Here is a 23350-nt window from a genome sequence, read left to right as displayed (position 1 = left end):
CGAGCCTTGGGCTGCAAAGTTCATCGCCAAGGGGCCACACGCACCTCTTGCCACACACAGGGTCCTTGTGCTCCCTGTGATGTCAGGCAAAGTTAATGGCATCTAACTGCCATGGAAGCCAAGGTCTCTCTGCTTTGCATCCCAGAAAGTTTATCCTTTGTAGAATTAGGGGTGGGAAATAACAAAGACCTGAGACCCTGGCTTTCTAACAACAGCTGGGTTCCAATGGCATCCAGGTTTCTAGCAACAAGAAACAAATGGCTGACCCTGGCAAAGACAAGCACAGCCCTCCATGCTGGGGTTTAGAAAGACAAAAGGGAGCTTTATTTTACAGAGGGACACTTAAGATTTCAAAGTCAATAGGTAATAGCAACTGACCACCTCTGAGATCAAGCTCTAAGTCAGAGCCTCCACTGGATGCCGTCCTAACTCAGCACAGAGCAGCCAGGAACCAACAAGCAAAGGTAAGATGAACTTAGGTCCAAGAAACCAAGCATCCCCTGCCACTCCCCTGTTGCTGTGCCCCAGGCAGACATCATCAGTTGTTCCCGGCAGCCTTCCTGGCTGATGCACTCTGAATCCCAGTCAACCCAGTGGTCCAGGCAGCCACCACCAACAGACCACGGCTGGCCTGCCCCAGGAAACCAACATGCCATTATGGGTAAGACAAGATAATCTGTTAAAAATAACCTCACAAGTTTGTGCCAGGCCAGGAAAAACTGGGCTAATATTTAACTACCCAGAATACCCATGAAAGCAAGTTAGAAGCTAGCAGGTCACTTAGGTTTCATGGCAGTACCCCACGAGTTCTGACATTTGGGAGAAGCTGGCATTCAGCTTCCTGAAACAGGAAGAGGCAGCATCTACACCTAATGGGAAAACCCCAAACGGGTCTCTTTCTGTTGTTACGCTCTAAGATGGCTCTTTGCTTCGAGCTCACAGGTCAGCCACAGGGACCCAAACTCTCACCCTCCCCTCCAGGGGAATTCCGAAGCTGATGGCATCCACCAGACTTTCCCAATACTCAAAGCAGCTTTGTTGCTGCCACAACCAGGAGATGCTCATCTCCACTGCTGCCTGCCTGGCCAGAGCCAGCATGTCGTCTCTCCTGGGGACAGCCTTCCACCTGCTGCCCGTGCTCCTCTCTCCCCCAACCCAAGCACTGCAGTGTTGCAAACCTCCAAAAGGGACCTGTGGCTCTGGAATCTGTGACTGAGCCCTGTTCTCATTCTCCACAGCAGTTATCACCAGTTTGGGTCGCATAAGCACTAGGCAATAAGCTCCCTGGGGACAGGAACTTTGTCTGTCTTGCCCATGGCTAAACTCCCCTAGTGACTGTAGGAATTGAAAAAATCTATATTGAATGAGCTGCAAACACAAGTTTGAGGAGAAACTCGTCACTTCAAATGCCTTAAGGCTTAAATGAACATCTGAGCAGAACTGATGTGACTTGAACGTCAGTGCTTTCTGATCCCTGTGAGAGAGAAAGAGGTGAGTGTGCGTGTGTGCACTCCATGTGCTGAGGGGGAGAGGGGACAGAATCACTAAAGTGTGTGGGCAGCGGACACTCCAGCTTCCTGGGAGTCAATCCAGAAACCCAACAGTGGGTCCCTCAGCCTGTCCCTGCCCCTGCCCCTCTTGGCAGAACCCTGGCTTACTGGCCACCAGGGTGAGAACAAGACCCATGGAGGCTCTTCCTGCTCCCGGGGGCCTGAGGTGGGACAGCAGTGGCTTTCAACCAGGAGCAATTTTGTCCCTGAGGACATACGGCAATATCTAGAGACATTTTTGGTTGTCACAAACGGGAAAGGAGGTTGTTGCTACAGGTGTCTAGTGGGCCAGGAATGCTGGCAAACACCCTACAAGACACAGGACAGACGCCCACAACAAAGCATTATCCAGCCCAGGGTGTCGAGAGTGCCCAGGTTGGGAATCTCTGTTTTACAGAGAGTGCACCCCACATCATTAAATAGAAAAAGACATTAGTAAATAAGAGTGTGAATCTGTGTCTTCTTCAGCTATTGGGACTGTCAATGGAAAAAAGAAAACAAGACACACGTGCAAGATGAGTAAGAACCAAGCACAAAATCTCCAAAAGGCGGAGATTTCCAGCTTTGTAAACGAGCTTTCCCTTAGAGCAAGAACGAGGTCCTCCAACACGTGAACAACCATTTCCAGTGAAAATCCTAAGCCAATGCTGCCTGCCGCGCTACCGGTTCTACCGGGAGGTGGGATATTCTCGGAGATGTAGCCCCTCAGGAAAATTCTCCTCTTGCAGCTACTACAAATATCAGACTTTTTTCCCTAGTCAGAGAGATAAGCAAAATCCAACCTGTTTTCATGCAAAATCAGTCATTCTTCGGGTTCCTCTCCAAGGGACAGCTTACCAGGGATGTGGGCCCCTCCGTACGTGATGTTAACGTCATAATCCCCGGGAGCGAAGGGGATGTACTCGGCGGTGCAGCTGCCGTCTTTGTTGTCCCTGCAGTTTATCTTCGACTCTGACGGTCCCTCGACGGTGATGCCGAGCCCGCCAATTCCTGCCCCTCTGGGAAGTGTGGGAAAGAAAGTGAAATGCGCACAGTTCACACTGGTCTGTTTATTGCCAAAATTCATTTAAAATCCCTATAATAAACTATCCTGTTTAGCCAACCTGACTCAACTACTGTGACAACAGGGATTTCTCAATAGCAGGATGTAAGTTAAGACAGCATTGACTTCTCCTTTCCAATGCTTACCCTTCATTTATTTTTCTCACCTGACTGCATTAGCTAGGACTACAAGCACAATGCAGGCATATGCCTCGTGACCAGTTTTAATAGGAATACTTCTAACATTTCCCTTAAGTATGATTTTGGCTATAAATTTTTACATTATCATGTTACAGAGCTTCCATCTAGTCCTAGTTTTGCTCAGCGGTTTTTATGACTATTATCAAGTGCTTTCTGGTAGATTTCTAGGTATGCTTGGTCTTTCTCTGTAACATGAGTCTCTACAGAAGAAAATGTACATCCTAAAAATAAAAATACATCGCACCAAAAGTTGGGAGACCATGACACCTATGTAGGGTACAGCCATAAAACTTTTTAAAAACAGTTAAACTACCTAGGGCTGCTCCTTTTAGAGACTCAACACACCGACCCCAGGGCCTTTCCTACCTGGTAACCACAGTGAAGACGTTGGGTTTGTCGGTAAAGGCCTCTTTCAACCCAGGCCCCTGGGCTTGGACGCGAGATGGCTGGCAGCCTTCAGTTACAGCCACTTTGAAGGGACTGTTTGGAACAGGCACATCATCGTATGTCACCTCCACTACATGGAGACCTGTTCAAAATAACAAACAGAAACACACATTGGCACACAAGTCACCTATCTGTGGGAAATGAAGTAGAGTGCCACTGCATGGCTTTATCTAGCATTCAAGTCTGCATGATTTGAAAAAAGCAGGTTAAAAAAAGTTATGTCGGTATGATCTGATTTTTGAATAACATAAACTATTTGCACTCACATCACCCACCCCACCCCCACCAAACAAGTACCACCAAGTCTATATTCAAGTCAGTCATCCTAAACATATTCTCCTGACTTGGGAAAACTCCACCCAGCCAGTAACCAAAAGAAATAAAAGAGGCATCTACAAAAAGACTGAAAATATCTATACCAGAATATTTACAGGGATCTTATATCAAGGCAATGGGATATATAGTGCTTTGCATTTTTTTCTTTATGCTTTTCTAATTTGTTGACATTTTTTATAATTTCTAATACTCAGGAAAGAAATTCATATGCAAAAAAAAAAAAAATTGCACAAATGAGCAACATGCTATGACATCACCCTGGGAGCTGCTTAAGTGAGCATGAGGCTGAGGCCCAGCCCACCCATCATACACAAGGCCAGCAAGCCAGGCACCGAGTGGGCAGGCAGCTCTGCTGGGGAAGGAGATTTCCACACTTCCCCGTCACTCTGCACACCGCTGAGACAGGCCAAGCACATGGGGCCACGGTCCGCACCAGCTGCCCAGAGGAAGTGGCCAAGCGCAGCTCCGAATGAGGGTCACGTCCAAGGAGAGGGGGACTCACCTTTCTCAAAGGGCGTGTATTCCACCTGGTAGGTCCCGTCTGCATTGTCTGTGACAAAGCACTCAGTGGAGGCCCCTGAGGGGTTGGCAATGTGGGCCTTGATGTGGTCGCCCCCCACCTGGGTCAGGGGCCGCGAGTCAACTGTGAAGTCCGTGGTGGCTTCCCGAAACACATCTGCAGAGCAACCACACATACAAAAACGTCGACAATGCCTCGGACACAGGTGCACACCCCAGAACCAAAGTTCTTGGCACTTTATAATACTTTAAGTCTAATTTCAGTGACAGCAGACAACCGGTTTCTCTGACTTCCAAAATCGAGAATATTAATTCTCTTCTTCCCAAAAGAAGGCCCATTCCAGGGTATTCTTGGCCAAGTGACAACACAGCTGCTCACACGAAGGTTGGGATCTAGGGCTGGTTAAAGGGTGTAGCATGTGTGGCGTCAGCCAACACCGCATTTTAAGCTTTTTCCCAATTAAGTGCCAACAATGCAATATGTTGACTTTCCAAACAAAAATTAAGAATTCTGGCTTTGCCAGAAAAACGGGAAATCTGCTGACAATGCCGGGCCCTGCTCCCCACGGACACACAGAAAACAGGGTTGTGCAGTAGCACAGCCCCTCGCCCCAGTGCTCCAACCACTCCCCGAGGCAGGTCGCTGGTGAGCGTGTCCTTACACCCTGCCTGGCCCCTAGAGGGTCTGAGTTTGCAGCTCCTGCTCTGTGAATTTCTGGTGGCCCTTAAAATCCCAGCATCTCTTTTTTTATGAAACCCACCTTTTCCTTCAATTCCTGGCCCAAAGACTTTGACCCTGCTGGTGTCCACGGCGGGATCCACCTTTACCCGGGCAGGGAAGTGTGGCACGAGCTCGCCACCATACTTCAAGGCCAGCGTGTACATGCCAGCCGTCAGGGGCACGTAGGTCACCGCGTAGGTGCCATCTTTGTTGTTCTGAATGGAGACTTCGGCTTTTGCTCCCGAGTCTGAGATGGCTTCCAGGCCCAGGGCCCCAGGCCCAGCTTCCGAGCAGTCAACGCTAAGGAGCCCAGCTTCACCCACTTTCCCGTGCTCCAGACCTGGCCCCGACGCCACGACTTTAGAGGGGTCGAAGGGCATTTCGATGTCGGCTTTGAAGGGAGACCCGGGTATGTGGACTTCTTCAAAGAGAATGTTGACGAAGTATTCCCCGGGTTTTGTGGGAAGGTAAGAGACGGAGCAGGTCCCGTCGCCATTGTCGGAGCATTCGATTTTGGCCTCACATGGACCTTCCACGGTGAGGCCCAAACCTCCAGTTCCAGCTCCTTTGGTGTCGATGGTGAACTCGGCGGGCTTACCCACGAGACCACCTTTGAGGCCAGGACCGTGGGCCTTCACCTGTGAGCAAAGAATAAAAGTCAATTTCTGCCTGGCCCTGGTAACGCTGTTCGGCCAGTACTGCTTTCAATACCAAGCCTACGATCAGCATGGAAGTGCATCCCAGCCAAGCGGTCCTTCTCCCAGGGCCTACCATGTGTCACACACGTACACGCATGCACGCACACACATAGTTAGAGCCACATTACGGATGATGCTGCAAGTGGCTAAGAGCTCAATCACCAACAGAAAGCCACAGGAGAGAGCCGTGGAGGAGGAAGAGCAGCCCCTCCACGACTGTTCTCTCTCCAGCCATGCCTTGCTCTTCTGAAGCACGGGGCTGGAGCTGGAGAACTAAGGTGCAGTCCAACACACACACAGCTTCCCTGGGTTGGGAGCTCGCAGAAGGGTTCTTATGGACCTCACTTGAGTGGCTTTGGCTATTGTACCTCGCTCAGCAAGTTCTGTGTAATAAAAAACTCAACCAGTTTTAAGAGAGGGGGGAGACTTTCATCTCAGACTCAACAAATAAGTCAGTTTTTTAGGATTCATGCCATTCAGATCATTGGAAATACACCAACACCCTTGAGTCAGAGCAACTAGGAAGAAATGACAATGAGAATATTTTTTTTTTTTGAAACAGTCTGGCTGTGTCACCCTGGGTAGAGTGCAGTGGCGTCATCATAGCTCACTGCAACCTCAAACTCCTGAGCTCAAGCGATCCTCCTGCCTTGACCTCCCAGAGTGCTAGGATTAGGATTACAGGTATGAGCTAGAGAATAATACATTTTTATATTAATTATTATACCTTCTATAGGGCGAGTACAGTCTGGAGGCTGGGCTGAGGCCTGCACATGCACTCTCTCCCATAACCCTTACGGGCTGGCTTTGAAGCAAGTACTATTATTCTGCTAACAAACGAAGGAAGAAGACTCAGGGATAGGGAGCCCCTAACCAAAGTCTTGCAGCCAGAAAGCAAGAAGAGCAAGGTTGCAACCCAGCTGCCCAGGGGACCCTTCACACTGAATTGCAGGAGGGCTGCTGTAAGCCGCTGAGAACGGACTTTCATCACAAAGGTCTCTGTCAGGCAGGACCAGAGAAGGACTACGGTGCCACATTTGACAACAATGGGGCAAGTTCTGGAACAGAAACAAAAGCCGACCTTGGTGGGATCTGGCGGCAGGGAGGCCTCCACCGTGTAGGGGCTCCCAGGCACGGGGTGCCCATCGTAGGTCACGTCTACCGCATACAGCCCCTCCTCCCGAGGGATGAACTTGGCTGTGCTGCTCTCCCTGCCCGCCACGGGAGCCACGAGGCACGGCACGACCTTGCGAGAGGGGCTCAGGATCGTCACATCCAGCTTCCCCTGGCCACCTGCCCCTCTCGTGTCAATGGCGAACTCCTGGTCCTTCCCCACTTCGACCCCTGGAAAAGGGACACAGACAAAGTGAAGAGCTGACCCTTTTCAGCTGCAGTTACAATCAAGAGCAGGGAAGTGAGGGCTCTTTGGACATGGGGGACGACTTAGTCCCTACAACAAGCAACAGCTGGTACAAAGGACATGAAGCAAGACTAAGTATACTCAGCATTTTAGCCTCAATAACAAGCAGCGGAAGAACAATAATTAATTAATGATGATAATAATAATAGCTATCATTTACTGGATGCGTTTTATATGCCAGGCACAAATTTGGCACATTGTCTCCTTTAATGTTTACCACAACCCTATGGGGTATTTATTACGAACCAATGGCTTTAAAAGCTAGGGAAACCGAGGCTCAGAGAGGTTAAGCAATTTGTCCAGGGTGACATATCCAGCAGGCTGCAAAGCTGGGACTCAAACCGAAATTTACTGGACCCCACAGTCTGCTCTGCTGACCAGTAAGTTATAATCTGATGCTGTCCCCTTTCTTTACTTACTTTTGGTGTTCACTTTGTATTGAAACACCCCTAAGTCAATGCTTTACTAATTCTTGGCAGCAAATTCAACCCTCCCCACCAAGAGGGTAAAAGTCACAGAGCTGGCAAATGCAGCTGGGAACCGACTCTGTACCGTGATGGTTTCTGAAAGGTCTCTGCAAAGCAGGGCCACAGGAAACCCAAGTGTTATATTTGACAAAAACAGAGAAAGGATTTTAACCAAAACAAAAGCACTGGGAATACAGGGCCCTGCCACAACCCAGGGATATCTTGCCTCTGGGGCAATACACAGCCTGCCAAGATGAACACTGTAGAACCACAAGCAAGGAGGCCTCGGAGCTCCGTGTCCCAAAGGGAGAGAGGTTTTCCTAATTTGCATGATGCTTTTCCTGCTCTGGAGACGAAACTCTCGGTGTCTTGGGGAAGGAAATGACGAGGGGACACGTGAAAGGGTTAAGAAGTGACCCTTCGTGTGCTCAGAGTTGGTTGTCCCCACAAGCCACAAAAGCCAACACTGAGCTCTTGCTTTGGAGCCTCCTGAACTGGGAGCTGGCCTCATGCACAAGTTGTGCATTTGAGTCACAAGTCAATGAAGACACTCGCTGATGGCACTGCTGACACCCTGGAGAAAGTGGCACAGGTGGACACAGGAGGCCCACCCTGGGACAGGCACACGGCTCTGCTGAGGTGCATCCGGTCTGGGACAACTCGCAGTTAACACCGACAAAAGGGATCTAGGTGTGAATGACTCCCGAAATGCACAGCCGACTTCAAGAGGCAGGCTGAAGACACGGGGTTTATATAGCAGGATGACTTTAATGCAAAATAAACACTGCCAAATATTTCCTGCTGGCACAGCTATGTGTACAGATGCAGACAGAAGGTCTGGAAGGAGAGAAACTGAACTGACAACCTTGGTTAACCCGTGGGAAGAGGGGAGGTGATGGTTAAGATGGAATTTACTCTTAATGTAATGTTTTTTTAGATGAAAAATGGATTTATGTATTACGTGTGTAAAAAATAATTTTATTAGCATGTGTTAAACATCTGAAAGCTGAGTGATAAGGACATCAGTGTTCATATTATATTACTCTCTTTACTTTTCTAGGTTTGAAATTTTCCATAATAGAAAGGTATGAAAAATTGAAAATAAACAAAATGAGCTTACACTAGTAAAATCCCTAACAAGCTAGAGAAATATTGAGATGAGGGCGAGGAGGCGGCGCTGTGGTTGTGGTTTCTGAGTGCCCGGGAGTTGGCTTTCAGGCTGGACTCTGGACGTTCAGCTGGGTTCAGCTGCCAAGGACAGCTGGCACAGCTAGAAACTCATCAGAAAGCAACGTGGCTCACATTCTCTCTTTAATGAAAACTTCCCACTGCGATGCCAGCAGTTGCTGAGGGCTGACTACGTCCCAGCCTCTGGATTCTCAGCGCGTTTAATCTTCACGATGTTCCCACGCATGTAAATATTCCTGACCCCACCCCCCCATTGTACAAATAGGGAAACTGAGGCTTGGTGAGGCTAAGTGGCAGACAGGGTCACAGAGCTATTTCCCAGCACACCCCTAACTCAAATCCCAGTCTGTTCACAGCAAAGTTTCTTAAAATAGAATTTGTTTCTCTGCAGATTCCGTCTTTTGAAAGAAATCTAACCCACAGTCACATTTGGTGGCCTCCAACAACCTGTCCCCATTCAGACACTTACTGTTTTCCAGCCCATTAATTTTTATCTTGCTCAGATCCAACGGAGCAGCAACACCCACAGTGAAAGGGCTCTTAGGGATGGGATCGCCACCATACGTCACCAGAACCTGCATGCTGCCCTGGAACGAGACAGAAAGCTGAGTATGCCTTTGGGTGCCAATATCAGGGTGTCTAAACTCCCCCGATCTCCATCCTTCATTCTTCCCAGAGACACACGGAACTTGACTCCAGTGGATTTAGAAAGCATCTCAGACATATTTCTTTAAGCTTTTGATCACATGGCAAGAACAACAGAGAAATCAGATCAAATAAGAGCAGCTAATAACGACAACTTAGTGAGCATTTACTACATGCCAAGCATTGTGCTGTGTGCTTTTATGCATTTCCCGGATTCAATTTTAAAACAGTCCTAAGGACTAGTTCCTACTGTCATCCCCATTTTTCCAGGAAAAGAAACTAAGGGTCAGAGAGGTAAAGGAACGTGCCCCAAGCCACACACCTGGTAAGTGTGCAAGCTGGGCCCCAAACCTATTCTGCCACACCATCCTCTCCACCCAGCACACCCAGCCTCTGGCCATCAGTACAGTGCTGGGCCTGGGGCCTCTAACCAAACAGAACCATTTCTTCTATGCTCTGGGAATCAGTTTCAGGCCACCCAGCTGCAAAGGGGATTTGTAAGAGTTTACCTGGAGCTGTTCTAAGACTATTGCACAGTATCTGAACTCCCATTTCTACATGGAAGAAGGAAAAGTGGCAAGTGTGTAGGCAGACGGTGCCCATGGGATTGGCAGGCCCCTCGCTGGAGCCCAGGGGCTACATGGCACACCTCAGCCTCATGCACTGCTACTGTTCTCCCCAGGCCGGTCCTAGCATGGTGCCCTGCTGGCTTCCTCTCTCCACGGTCGGCCAAGTCCCCTCCCTCCAAACCCAGGCTCCACCAAAGCCCACGGCTGTCTCAGCAGATCAAGATCCCCTCACCTCAATGGTCCAAGCACCAGGTGAGAGGAAAGTGGGAGAGAGAGATGATTCCCCCTGAGAACCCAGCAGGACCACTGGGATGCAGGCCATGCTGAAAGCTGTTGCTCATCAAGTGTTAAAAGGATGTAGCTTTTGGCCTGTGGATATTTTCTCACATTCCGTTTATAATAAAAGGGGGAAAAGCCAAAGAGAAATATTGGTTGCATCAATGGAGGGGGAAGGATTGATTTTCCAGGATTTTTAGCACTGCACACAAAACCAATTGGCCCCCTGCCTCAAGGGTATAACATTTCCTGGTAGAATGCACATAGGTCAAATTCAACAGAGCGGGGAGCCAGCCAAGGGACAGGAAAGGTCTCCTACTTGCACTGTTTATGGCAGGGCTGACTTGCTCCTTCAGCCAATGCACCATTCCCGACATGCCAGCTCTTCCTGGGCTTCAGGTTGCCCACATCCCCTCGGGGGCTAGCTAGGCAGACCTCGGGCTAGCCAGGGGTCCTGGAAATACCTTCTCCCCAACTCCCATAAAGTTTTCTGGCTACTTCTCTGAAGTGCTAAAGAAGAGAGGGAAAAATCCTCTTCCAGCTAAGCCCACCCATCCCATAAAAGAAGGTATGTTCTCATTACCAGTCACAAAAACAAAACAAAAACTCAGATAGGAAATGACCTCTACTTTAAATAACCTAAGAAGAGGGAAGGGGAAAAAAAATCTCAGAGCTTTACACCTACAATGCCTATAGCATTTTAGGGTGTCCCCCGAGGCCCCAGCTAAGGAATGGACCGTGCTTATTCCCCACAGGCTATGAGTGAGTCTGAGCAGTGAGCACCAGTGCATGTCCCCAAGACTTCACAGGCTGCAGGACAGTTTTATTCTCTCCCTGCGTGCTTCTGAAGCTTGAATCTTATTTTGCAAAACACACATACACACAAGACACTGACCTGACAGCTCAGAACAGGATGGGACCGAGAGAGCCACCCATAGGCTCCAGAGCCCTCTGAGAGCAGCCACAGCCACCACGTTAAGAGCATTTCAGGGTAGAGACTGTTACCCTGTGAGGCTCCCTGAGCTCACAGGGCCCCTCAAGGCACCACAGTGGCATGTGGAGTTTTCCACCCCTCGTGGGTCCTGACACAGCATGGAACGGAGCTGTCGCCACCAGCTCCTCAACTGCTCTGCTTGGAGGAGCGTGGGGTTGAGAACTTTAAGGCACCCGAGGCCACACACAACCAGAGGCACGCAAGACAAAGTCCTCCAGGAAATAATTTCCCATCTATAAAATCAAGCTTTTGTCTGAGCTTTGAGCGGGTCCTCAAGCCCCACCCCAAGTCTACTCCTTTAAGGCAAAAAGGGCTCTTGCCACTGTTTCTTGACAAGGGTTAACAGGACTGCCCAGCCATGCACATCCCGCATCTCTCAGGGACCAGAGCAGCAGCCCGGCAGGTGGCCGAGGGCAAAAGCCAATCGGGGATCTGGGCTGCTCAGGCAGGTGGGGCCGTGGCTCCTCATGTGGCACAGTCTGCGTCTGAGGGGGGAGCCTGCGCCCCAGCCAGGACACGCCCCTGCCCAAGCAGCTGCCTTTCTGGGAAGTTCCAGCCTGTTATTCCCTAAAACCACGGGGAGAAGGTGTGCCTGTGGGTGTCAGCCCTCAAATATGCTCCCTTCCTCCACGCTGAGGATGGCTTTCCGGGCTGACCCAGGCCTCCTAACCACATCCAAGGGCACAGTTCAAAAGGCTTCTTTAACCTGATCTTGAACTTCTAGCTGCTCTTCAGAAAAGAGAGTTCAAAGTAGGGTGAGGAGGTGCCAGCCCAACTCCTCTACCAGATTACAACGTTCTTAGGCCGTCTCTGCTTGTGAATCCAAGCACTCCATCATTTCGTCACTCTCTCAGCCACTAATCCATATGGAGCGCTTACAGGGCCAGGCGAGGGGAAGATACACACGGGACATGATTTCCTATCCTTGGGGAACTCACAATCCAAGATAAGGGGCTTAATCACTTGTCTTTGCTGTAGAGAAAAATTCAGCATTGTAAGTTGCCCAAATAACGAAATAATAAACCTTGCTCTAAACAACAAACAATAAGAAGGACCCTAGAGGCACCCTGCGAGTCATTCACTCCAAAGGCAACCTCTGACACCAAGACTCTGCCAGGCTCCTTGGACTTCACGGGCAGCATTTGGACAAACAACCCCAAGTGGCTACTCGGCGTGCCAACAGTTCTCAAACCTGCTACTATCAGAGAACCGGATGAACTTGACCTTGGGGTGACTCTAAAGTAAGGAGCCTCCCACTCCAGCATCACTTCAAATGTGACAAAACTGGATCTACGCTGCCAGTCTCCATCTGTGCCTCAACTAGAAACATGAGGCGTCCAGGGCAATGGTTCTACAGTCAGGCCAAACTCTGACTATTCTGATGTCTGCAACTTACTTTCTACTGGCAGCCAAAACACAAAAAAAGTATGTAGATACAGCACAAAGCAAAAGTCACAAAATGTTTTTAGAGGAGCCTATGACCTTGTGATCTTGATCAGTGTGCACAGCCATGGCTTTCTGGTACCTTCTGCTGAGGAACTTGGACAGTGGGCAACAAAGACAACGTCAGGCCGACGTTTCCAGTGCTAAGGCTCACACCAGACCTCAGAACCATCAGCAGGAAAATAATTACCTATTTACCACTGAGTGGCCCAATGAGAAAAAGAAACTATCTTCAAAAGGATTAACGAACCCCTCCTTAGGACTTTTTTAAAGCACAGGAAGAAGCAAGTCTGGAGATAAGAGGCCACGGTTATGAGGTGACACAAGAACTATCCACAGAGTGAAATGAAAAAGCAATCCACGGAGTGAGAGAAAATATTTGCAAATCATATCTGATAGGGAATTAATATTCAGAATATACAGAGAACCCCTAAAACTCAACACACACACACAAAAAAATCTGATTCAAAAGTGGTCAAACAGACATCTCTCCAAAGAAGATACAGGAATGGCCAATGAGCACATGAAAAGATGTTCGACGCAATCGATCATTAGGGAAATGCAAACCAAAACCACAATGAGGTACTATCTTACACTCATTTGGATGGCTACGATCAAAAGAATGGCTTTACCATATGTTCCCAGCAGCTCCACTTCTGGGTATATGCTCAAAATAATTGAGTGCATGGACTCAAAGAGAGACCTGTACACCCACGTTCACAGCAGCATTATTCACAACAGACAAAAGGTGGAAGCCACCCAAACGTCTATCGACAGATGAACAGAGAAGCAAAATGCGGTCTATACATACAATGGACTATTATTCGGCTTTAAAAAGGAATACAGTTCCAACACATGCTACAACATGAATGAATCTACAGGATATTATACCAAGTTAAATAAGTCAGTCAGGAAGAGACAACTACTGTATGATTCCACTAATACGAGGTACTTAGAGTAGTCAAAGCCACAGTGACAGAAAAGTAGAATGGTGGATGCCAGGGGCTGGGGTAAGGGGAATGGGGAGCTACTGTTTAATGGGTACAAAATTTCTTTTGTCAGATGACAAGAGTTCTGGAGATGAATGGTGGTGATGGTTACACAGTAACATGAATGCACTCAATACTACTGAACCGTATGCTTAAAAATGGTTAAGATGGTAAATTTTGTGTTATGTGGATCTTACAATTCAAAAATTGAGGGGGAAAAAAGCACAAGCAGCAGAAGTCTGGAGATAAGAGCCCACATTTATAATCTGGCACGTGGAACTTGTCCCAGAGAGCCCCTCGCACGGCAGGGAAGTTCTCAGAGAGTCCACCTCCAAGGACACACAGCCCCCAGAACATTCCCCCATCCTGTACCCCTCGTTCTTCCCCACTTGACTCCTGCTGGGAGGGCCCAGACGGGAGAAACGCTTCCTGGGCAGTGTTTCTGCAGAGAACATCGCCCTTCTTGTCCTACAAATGGCATTTCTCACACAGGAGGACCATTTCCCTCAAGAATGAAGGACTCTCAGAGGCCGGGAACAACTGTTTAGTATAGTAGGTGTAAGGATTAAAACCCAGGCTTTTCTGCCAGGATGTCTGCTCTCCAGACCCTGGAGGTGTGAACATGAAGCAAAACAAAATTTTAAACAAATACAACGTGCACAGCGTTTCAGTTTCACAAGATGTACGGAGTCATGCGGATGGATGGTGGTGACGGTGGCACAACACGGCGAACGTACTTAACACTAACGAGCTGCATGCCTAAAGATGGGTAAAACGGTTAATTTTATGCTCTGTGTATTTTACCACAATAAACTTTTTTAAATTTTAAAACAAATAAACATGAGCTTGTACAAAGAGCTAGTTTTTTAGGCCCTTATGCCTAAAATAATCTCAGAAAACCAGCCTGGATGGCAAGCTCCCATCTGAAAACCTTCATTTTGTAAAAGGGGAGAATTTGCTGCCCTAAATAGTGCATTGGGCCTCAGGGACTAAAGGCTGAACCAGCTCTTTGAGAACAGACCCCACTCAAACACCTCATAAAAAAGGTAAACTAAGCTAAAAGGGCCGGGAAGGAAAAACAAAGGTGTGGCAGCCCTTTCTCTGTGAGAATTAATGGCAAAGATTACAAGGTAGCTGGTAAGGATGGGAGAGGGGGAGAGAGAGGAAGAGAGAAAAAGAGAGAGAAAGTGTGTGTGTAAGAGAAAGGTAGACATTAGGTTCTGAATATCAAGAACTCATTGTTTCTCTGATACAACCCCAAATGGAGGTGGAGATATGCGACTAGCTTCCTGTTTGTTTTTCTAGCTTCCTGTTTGTTTTTCGAGAACACTGCAGACTTTCCTGACAGAACCCACTGGGCTTTCTGTTAGTGCTGGAGGCGGGGGCGGTGTTCAGAAGGCAAGGCAGTGTCCAAGGTGACCCAGCACAGTGCTGTGCAGAAGGGGCCTGCTGGGGCCGGTGGAGCAGGGACAAAACCCTACCTGCTGGGTGGGTGTGTATTTGACGGTGTGGGAGTAGTCGTAATTATCGATGATATCCAAATCTTTCACCGCGTCGCCAGGAAGGGGGCTGCTGAACTGCACGTTGAGCGGGGCTTTCCCCGCCCCCTTGGTGTAGACAGTGAAGTGGGTCGGTTTCCCATTTTCCACACCTGGAAAGACATACCGTGAAGTGAGGAAGAGGGGACAGGCGAGCTGCAGTGGTTTCACTTTCAGAACCAGTCTGACAGGTCCACCAGCACCAGGTCTAATGACAGCAGGGCCACTGCCATTGCTACATCAGAGTCACTCAGAACACCTGCTGTTGGTGGAGGTAAGCTCCTCAAGGCCCTGGACAAAACCCGCCCAGCTGCCTCTGGCCCGCAGAAGGGCTCCATCTCACCTGCTTTGCTGAGCCCCGGGCCTTCTGCCTTCACTTTGCTGGCATCGTGGGAAGGGTCGACTTTGACTCGGAAAGGGCTGGCGGGGATTTCCTGTAGCAGAGACACTGTCTCAGTAGGAAAGCCCCGAAGCAACTGCCAGAGCTTAGGGTGCCCTGACCTTAGTATCGCTTTGATGCAGTGGCCGGTAAGCAAACTCCTGTTATACAGATCAAGTCTTCATGCTCCAGCACCAGGTAAGGGCCGCATGGAACAGGCCACTCCCTAATGCCTGGTTCTTTGGTATCACAAACAAATCTGAGAACTCCGAGCTTTTAACACCAAATGTCGGGTACTTGAAAATACTGGCAAGAATGAAACCAAAAACAACAATATATGGGGCCAGGGAGGAAGGAAATATCTTCTAGGGCCAGCTGAGAGCTGAGGTCTGGGGAATACAAGAAAGTGATCAGAAACACAGAGATTGCTATTCTTCAAAAAGAACATCGCAGACTATTAGAATAAAGGCAGAATAGGTTAGTTACATGGAGTCAACTCAAGATCACTCCCTTTAGGCACGGAACATTCTCCTGAGGTTCCTACTTTTATGTAAGGTTAACTTTAATCACCAGGATTTCAAAATTCCCTGCGTTACGGTTCTGCCTGCCCCGTCTGAACTATCACGTTCCTGAAACCTCAAATCGCCTCTCCCTATGAGAGTCATAGGGCGGAGGCCAAAGACATAGCTTCAAAGACCATAAAGTAGAACATATCTATAAGTTAATCATGTTTCAACCAAAAACTTGATGTTTCATAACAAACCTGTCTCTTTCCAGAGCCCACCGAATACACTGCCTCACTTTTGTAAGAAAGTGATAAAAATTTAGTTCTCGGTTTTTCCTTCTGGATTTTAAGGAATCTGAGAGAAAAGTATTGAGCAGAGTTCTCAAGATACCTTCCCTGTCACTGAAAGAACAAAAAGGAGATATGCACACAGGTGGCCGACAAGAATCCAGGTCCACCCCTGGCCCCTCCCAGGCCCCAACACACACCTGAGACGCAAAGAGCACTTTGATGGTATATCGCCCAGCGGCAGGAGGCACGTATTTCACGGTAAACGTGTCGTTGGCATTGTGAATAATGTCAAAATCCACGTCTTCCTCATCCTCACTTAACACCCGGGCATCACACTTAATGCCAACACTGACATCACCTGGAACAGACCAGCTCGTTAGCACCAGCTTACAAGAAATAGCTTGTCCTGTGCAGTCACTTCCAGCTCAGGCTAACACCCCCAAAAACATTGGGAAGGTTCCAGTAAGAAACCTGAGAAAGGGATGGTGGTAAGTCAGGATTTTGGAAAAGGGATGGAGAATTAGCAAAGATATCACCAAGGAACTATTACAGAGGCTCAACAGATGAACAATTACCTCTTCAGATGGACTACTTCATGGTTCAAAGTTAACTGCCCTGGAAATGTTATGAAAAGGACTTTCTTCCCAAGGAGCAACAGTCACTGGGTCGAGAGAAGCCCTCTCACCTTCCCCGGCCTCGGTGCAGTCCACTGTGAAGTGAGTAGGCTCATTTGCCTTCAGACCACTTCTCTCCACACCCGGTCCAAACACTTTGACCTTCTGGGGATGGCTGCCTTGCCCGATGTTGACCTAGAGATGACGTAGAGAAAGTTACGTTCTCCTCCACTTGGACCCAGTAAAACACTGTTAAAAAGCACTGTGAGAAATAGCCTTTCTGGGTGGTCCAGAGTACCCTGCCCCTCAGGCCACCCCATCTTTCCAGGCCCACCAAGGATGGGTCCCTTCCATAAGTCTGCCTTTGGCCATCAGGCACGGAGCCCAGACCTGGCGCATGACCGGGCCTTTTCATGCAATGGCCAGGACTCCACCTCACAACCTACCCTGTAGGGGCTGTGTGGGATGTTCACACCTCCCCAGACCACGGCGATGGTGTGCTTGATGGCCTTAACCGGGGTGTATGAGCAGGTGTATGTGCCGTCCATCCGGCTCTTCATCTGGATGTCAATGGGCTGGCCTTCCCCATCCTGCAAGAGAGCTGGAGCTAGGAACAGAGGCAGCCCTCCCGTGGTCTCCATCAAACAGGGCCACGGTGGGCCCCCCAAGACAACCAAGTCACCACCTGCTTATCCAACAAAACTTCATGGACCAACCACAATGTGCCATGTTCTCACAATGCAAGGACAACAGGTGACAAAATATTACATGCATTTATTTATTTTTAGTTATTAAGAACAAATAGGCCCGGTGCGGTGGCTCACGCCTGTAATCCTAGCACTCTGGGAGGCCAAGGCAGGAAAATTGCTTGAGCTCGGGAGTTCGAGACCAGCCTGAGCAAGAGCAAGACCCCGTCTCTACTGGGGAAAAAAAAAAAAAAAAAAGAAAGAAAATAGCCAAACAACTAAAAATAGAAAAAATTAGCCGGGCATGGTGGCACATGCCTGTAGTCCCAGCTACCTGGGAGGCTGAGGCAGGAGGATCGCTTGAGCCCAGGAGTTTGAGGTTGCTGTGAGCTAGGCTGATGCCATGGCACTCTAGCACGGGCAACGAGTGAGACTCTGTCTCGGAAAAAAAAAAAAAAAAAGAGAGAGAACAAATGGCCCCAAAACAAAACCATGGTCACTCTATGCTTCTTAATTTCCTTTCAATTCCTGCATTTAAGTCTCTTGGCCTAATTCAATTAAATGAGATAAGCATATTTTTTAAATCCTTGTTTACAAACCTCCCATCATAGCCTAAGTAGTTTCAGCCACACAGAAAGACATTACAGAGTAATCTGAAACAATCAAGCCTTGTTTCCACAGATTGCAAATCATAAAGATGATTTAACAACAAAAAAAAACACATCCTGCTTTACATGTTAGTCTCATTTAATCCTCACACAACCCCATGAGATAACATTCTTATTCTCAAGTGTGGAGAGAACCGAGGATCAGACGGACTAAGCAACTTGCCCCTACACTGGCAGATCTCGTTACCGACCATTACCTGCACAGGTAGCCCCCAGAAATGTACCTGAGCAAATATCTTCAAGGGAGCTTTTCCAGCATCCTTAGGATCCACGGTGAACTCGGCTGGGTTGTTGACGATGCACCCAGATTTCTCCAAGCCTGGCCCATACGCTTGGACCTGAGGCAAAGAGCCAATAATGATTCTTTCTGTGCGATGCCCCAATTGAACCCCTAGATGAAGACTGGTCACCAGGGAATGGGGGAAGAACAAAATGACTCGTGTCTGGTTTTATAGTATCCACGTAACAGGAAGGTTATGGGAAGGAAAATGCTAAAGTAGGCTGTAACTTAAAAATAAATAGTATCATTAATCTCTCATGAGGAAGAAAACTCTAAAACCAGGCCCAAACTAACCCAGGCTTCCTGCCTTACTCTGAGCTGACCTAGAGAACTTCTAGTAAGTGGGGCAGGGACCTCCAGCTGTGCCAAGTTTCAATGTTCCTACTTTGAAGGGACTTGGAACCTTTACTACAGAAGACATTCCAAAAGTCTGCAGTCCCCAGAGAACAAAGGACTAGCAGTTGGCCAAAGCTGGTAGCTACCAGCCCAAACTGATGTCAGCCCACGGACAGCTGCCCAAGTGGGCCAAGAGCAGCACACGTGGGGGTGCGGAGCTACCTCCTGTCGCCCAGGCGAGCTCAGAGTTGATGCTCACCAGCCTGCTAAGGGTTTGAGAGGAAGCTTTTGAAAACATTGCTCCAACTTAAGAGAAAGGGGGCTATAGGAGAAAATAACCTTTATCTATGGAGCATCTTGAACTAACTACAGAAAGTGGGAAGACTGAAATATGATGCTCTGGGGTGCAAGAAAATAGCAGCTTAGGGAGCCCCCTACACAGGCCGGGCACGGAGCAAATGGCTGTCTTTATGCCTGCTACCTCCCTGAATCATCCCAGAGGCTCTAGGAAGCAGACATACTGCCATTCCCATTTTATAGAGGAAGATACCAAGAGTCAGAGAGGTTAAGTGACTTGCCCAACATTATAATTATGCTAAGGGGTACTACCAGGATTCAAATTCAAGCCCGTTTCCTGCCTAAAATCTAAATGGTTCCTCTCTGCCCTCTCTCAACATGCTGTTTAAGGCAATTCTTCAGGCACGGGAGTGCGGGGCGGGGGAGGCCAGGGAAGAGAGGACACAACGAAGACAAGATGATTCACCAGATCAGGGTTGTAGTCTCCCGTGGCCGGGTGGATGAAGGCCATGTACGGGCTGTCCTTGATGTCTTCGTCGTCACACATGATATGAACGGCATATTCACCAGGCTCCTTGGGCCAGTATTTGACATCACATGAACCATCATTCTGGTCATCATACTCGATCTTTGCCTGAGAGGGGCCTTCAATGGCAAACCCTGGGGGATGGGGTGAAAGGGCCTCCTTGGTTACACGGTGGAAAGTACCTATTCTATATTACTACCAACTCATTCCCTCTGCCTCCCTAAAAGCTAAGTATTGGCCAGAAGATTGAAATCTGTATGTGTCCCTTTTGCACAAAACCAGGCCCACTGAGTCCTCACTAGAAATGGAAGGGTTGGATTATATACTTTTTTGTTTTTACATCATCTAACAGGCAGGGTCCAACCAGCAAAGCTTTCTGCTGGCAATATGGTAACATGGGCCAAAAGCCTTAAACCAACACCCACTCTTTGTATGCCTAATTCTATTTCTGGGCTTTTATCTAAAGAAAATTACCAAGGATATGCATTCAGCATTGTTTTTATAGCAAAACCCTGAAAATAACTGGGAGTCTAACAATAGATATAACCATACAATGGAATTCCATGGAAGCCGTGGAAAATGAAGGTATATTTATTTGAGGCATAAAGATATAAACACCTCCCCAAGATATTTTATGTGGCAAATCAACATTTGCATGTGTATGTATAGGAAAAAAGTCTGCAAGGATATACCAAAAAGTTTTGATTAATGTCATCTCTCTAGAAGGGAGAAATAAATGTGATTTCTTATTTTTCCTTTTTGCTTATTGCTATTACCTAAAATGGGAGTCACTCAACTATAGTCCCAGGGCCAAACCTGGCTCACTGCCTGTTTTTGTAAATAAAATTTTGCTGGAACACAGCCACACACATTCATTTACATATTTTCTATGGTTGCTTTCAAGCTACAATGGTAGAGTCAAATAATTGTGACAGAGACCACATGGTCCACAAGTTAAAAATATGTGCTATGTGGCCCTTTATAGAAAAAGTTTGCAGACTCCTGATCTAAAATGATTACATTTGTGTCAGATATGTGTTTAAAATATACTCGGTTATGCAACAAAGAATATATTTACTCCCCAAATTTTAGCAAAATTCATTCACATAAACTAAGGGTCTAGCAACAATATTTACTAAGTGCTTACTATGTTCTGAGCACTGTTTTAGGCACGATGTCCACATAAAACCTCCGCCCTCAAGGTCTGGCAGATGAATGAATGCGGGTGTCAGAGGCAGTGGGCAACCAAAAGGGCAGGAGGGAAACAGGACGTGCAGTTCCACAGCAGAGCACAGAGATGCCCCAGGTGGTCAGGAGGCCGGCAGGCTAAGTAAAGGTAGGGAGGCCGGGCAAGGCCCCAAAACCCAGCCTGACACCAGGCCCAGGTGCCCTGTAATCCTCAGCCCTCCAGAAGCTTCTGGTCAGCTGCCACCACTTACCCAGAGACCCCACTTCGGAGCCGATGGACTCCACCACGAAGTCTGCTGACCGCCCGACAATCCCGCCATGGAGGCCAGGGCCCCAGGCACGGACTTTCTGCATGCCTGCTTCAGGGCCAACTTGAACTTCAAAGGGGCTAGAAGGAAAAGAATAGAAGAAGCACTGAAGAAGAACAAAGAAAGGGCTAACTAACAGCCATAAACTGTGGTTCCTCTGCACATTCTTTCCACTCACCTGACCCTTTCACCTGGAGTCCCAAACTCTAGCCAAGCCCTTCCTCCACAGGTCCCCCCCAACAGCCATTGTTATGTCAACAATATAATGTAATGTGGCTGCCTCTGGGAGCTCAGATGGTCACTGGGTTGGCACTCAAGCCACACCGTCTTGCACTATCCTCCTGGTCATTCACCTTGCGTGTGCAGGGCTCCCCAGACTGTGAGCCCTGGAAGGTAAGAGGGTCCACGCTTCTCTGTGCCCTCCTCATGCTATAACAAGAAAACTAGGCTGAATAGGCTTTATCTTATACATAAATGAACGTGCTTTAACTTTGATGTGGGAGGTTTAAAAAAAGCATGCCTAGATACTCAGAACCCTAGAATGCCCAAATATTTCTCAAGGCAAACCAAATTTATTCACAGCTCAAAGTTGTCCCCAGGAGAGCTGGAAAACAGGGGGGCAACTGCAACACCCACAAGGCAAAACTGTAGACTGCATCCCTTGGCCCCTGAAAATGCTCACGTAGCCGGGCTTTAATGTAAACCATAGCAGATTCTGCCCCCACGGCATTCATGAACAGAGGCATTCATTGAGAAAGGGAATCTCGGTTTATACAAGGGCGAACAGACACACAGCCCATTTGCTCTCCATTACTGCTCCTTCTGACTCCCTGCCTCCCACCAGCCCCAAACCGCCAGCATTTGATTTAAAGCAAGTCAGCTAAAACCACAGCAACTTTCTGCTGCTTTTGAGAACAGGCCAAATGTCTGTGCTGTTCTGAAAAAAAAAAAAAAAAAAAAAGTTTTCAACAAAGCAGATCTCTTTCCCTCCTGCAGCCGGGGAAGCAACCGCCCGTGAGTCTCCCCTGGGCTGAGCGCCTCCAGAGAAGACAGATTTCCAGCTGGCGCCTCACCTCTTTGGAATGTGGTGTCCCCCCCATGTGATGGCAATGCTGTATCTCCCCGGGGTGCTGGGGTAATACTCGAACGTGTAGACCCCATCCAGAAAGCCTTTCTGCTTCACCAGCTCCTCCAGACCCTCTGTGGGGACAAAGCAGACAATCTTTCCAATGCGATCTGAGGCTCGGAATGAGAATCAAAAGGACAAGAACAGTAAGGCAGCCACGTCTGCAAAACATAAGCCACCTAAGAAACCTAAGTGGGCCGCCTCAGAGTGTGGGACCCCCTACCCCAAAACCTGGAAGGTTACTCCAAAGCTAAAAACAAGTCCATCTCTGCTTTAAAGTGTGAGGAAGTGAAGGATTTCCCAGCTAATTGGCTTTAAAAATCTCTCTTGGCCACGAGGAAGCCCTGAGGACGTAAACCTCCCAGGTCTGTGTACAGATAAATCCCATCACATCTCAGTATTTCCCAACAATTGTAACCGCCCTTCTCAGCCCCCCACAAAAACTAGGGAGGGCGTGAGCCGTTAGGAGTATTTAGCATGAGTTTCAGGTTAAGTGTTTGAGCATCTTTTTCAACTAAAGCTGGACAACAAAAGCAAGAAAGCCCTCGGATGCTAACTGCGAGAGGACAGGTTTTAGGTGCTATCTTGCAAATGCCAGACCCAGCCATCAGGCAGGAACTTGTTTTATGTTGAGCCCTGAGGTTTGGCCAGGAAAGCCGTTGAGTCAAGCAAGTATCCAAGGTCAGGAAAAAAATGCCTCCCTGGCTCCTGTTGCAACAAGCAGGGAGGGAGGGCGGCCCCACAGCAGCTTGGCTCCAGGTCTGGGCAGTCTAGAACCTTGGCTGCCCTCGGGGCACAGCCTGCCCCAAAGCTTGGTGCTCTGAGATCAAATATTAACTTTCTGGAGCTCAGAACTCTCCTGCCCCAGCCTGTCGGGAACACAGACGGTGAGAGCCATGCTGTCACAGGAAGCTCAAGACTCCACAAGGCATAGGAACATGACCGCCAAGGGCTACTACACCTGAGACTAGAAGTGCTGGGCTGCTTCTCTGTTTCAGGGGAAAACAGGAACAGGGAAGACACCCATCCCCACATCTGCTGTCTCCTTCCCCAAAAAAGGGAGGGAGAATGGGTCGCAGGGTGTAACCTGCCCATCCACAAATG

The 23350-nt window shown here is 48.4% G+C and overlaps 1 protein-coding gene across 4 annotated transcripts in view; it reads right to left on the bottom strand.

Moving 5' to 3' along the window:
- The window catches only part of FLNB (filamin B), a 129430-nt gene that overhangs the window by 35962 nt on the left and 70118 nt on the right, over positions 1-23350 (bottom strand). For all 4 annotated transcript variants that reach the window (XM_069475944.1, XM_069475945.1, XM_069475946.1 and 1 more), the window contains exons 10-24: positions 22194-22320; positions 21064-21200; positions 19565-19758; positions 18410-18523; positions 17278-17421; positions 16903-17026; positions 16415-16575; positions 15386-15476; positions 14986-15155; positions 9058-9175; positions 6595-6857; positions 4856-5453; positions 4078-4251; positions 3159-3321; positions 2388-2548 (exon numbers count right to left, since the gene is read on the bottom strand). In XM_069475944.1, the coding sequence (XP_069332045.1) occupies positions 2388-2548; positions 3159-3321; positions 4078-4251; positions 4856-5453; positions 6595-6857; positions 9058-9175; positions 14986-15155; positions 15386-15476; positions 16415-16575; positions 16903-17026; positions 17278-17421; positions 18410-18523; positions 19565-19758; positions 21064-21200; positions 22194-22320 (2739 nt within the window). The remainder of the gene's footprint in view (positions 1-2387; positions 2549-3158; positions 3322-4077; positions 4252-4855; positions 5454-6594; positions 6858-9057; positions 9176-14985; positions 15156-15385; positions 15477-16414; positions 16576-16902; positions 17027-17277; positions 17422-18409; positions 18524-19564; positions 19759-21063; positions 21201-22193; positions 22321-23350) is intronic.

Source organism: Eulemur rufifrons, chromosome 7, assembly GCF_041146395.1.
Source record: "Eulemur rufifrons isolate Redbay chromosome 7, OSU_ERuf_1, whole genome shotgun sequence".
In the NCBI taxonomy this organism is placed as follows: Eukaryota; Metazoa; Chordata; class Mammalia; order Primates; family Lemuridae; genus Eulemur; species Eulemur rufifrons.
This window is presented reverse-complemented; position numbering and strand designations above follow the sequence as displayed.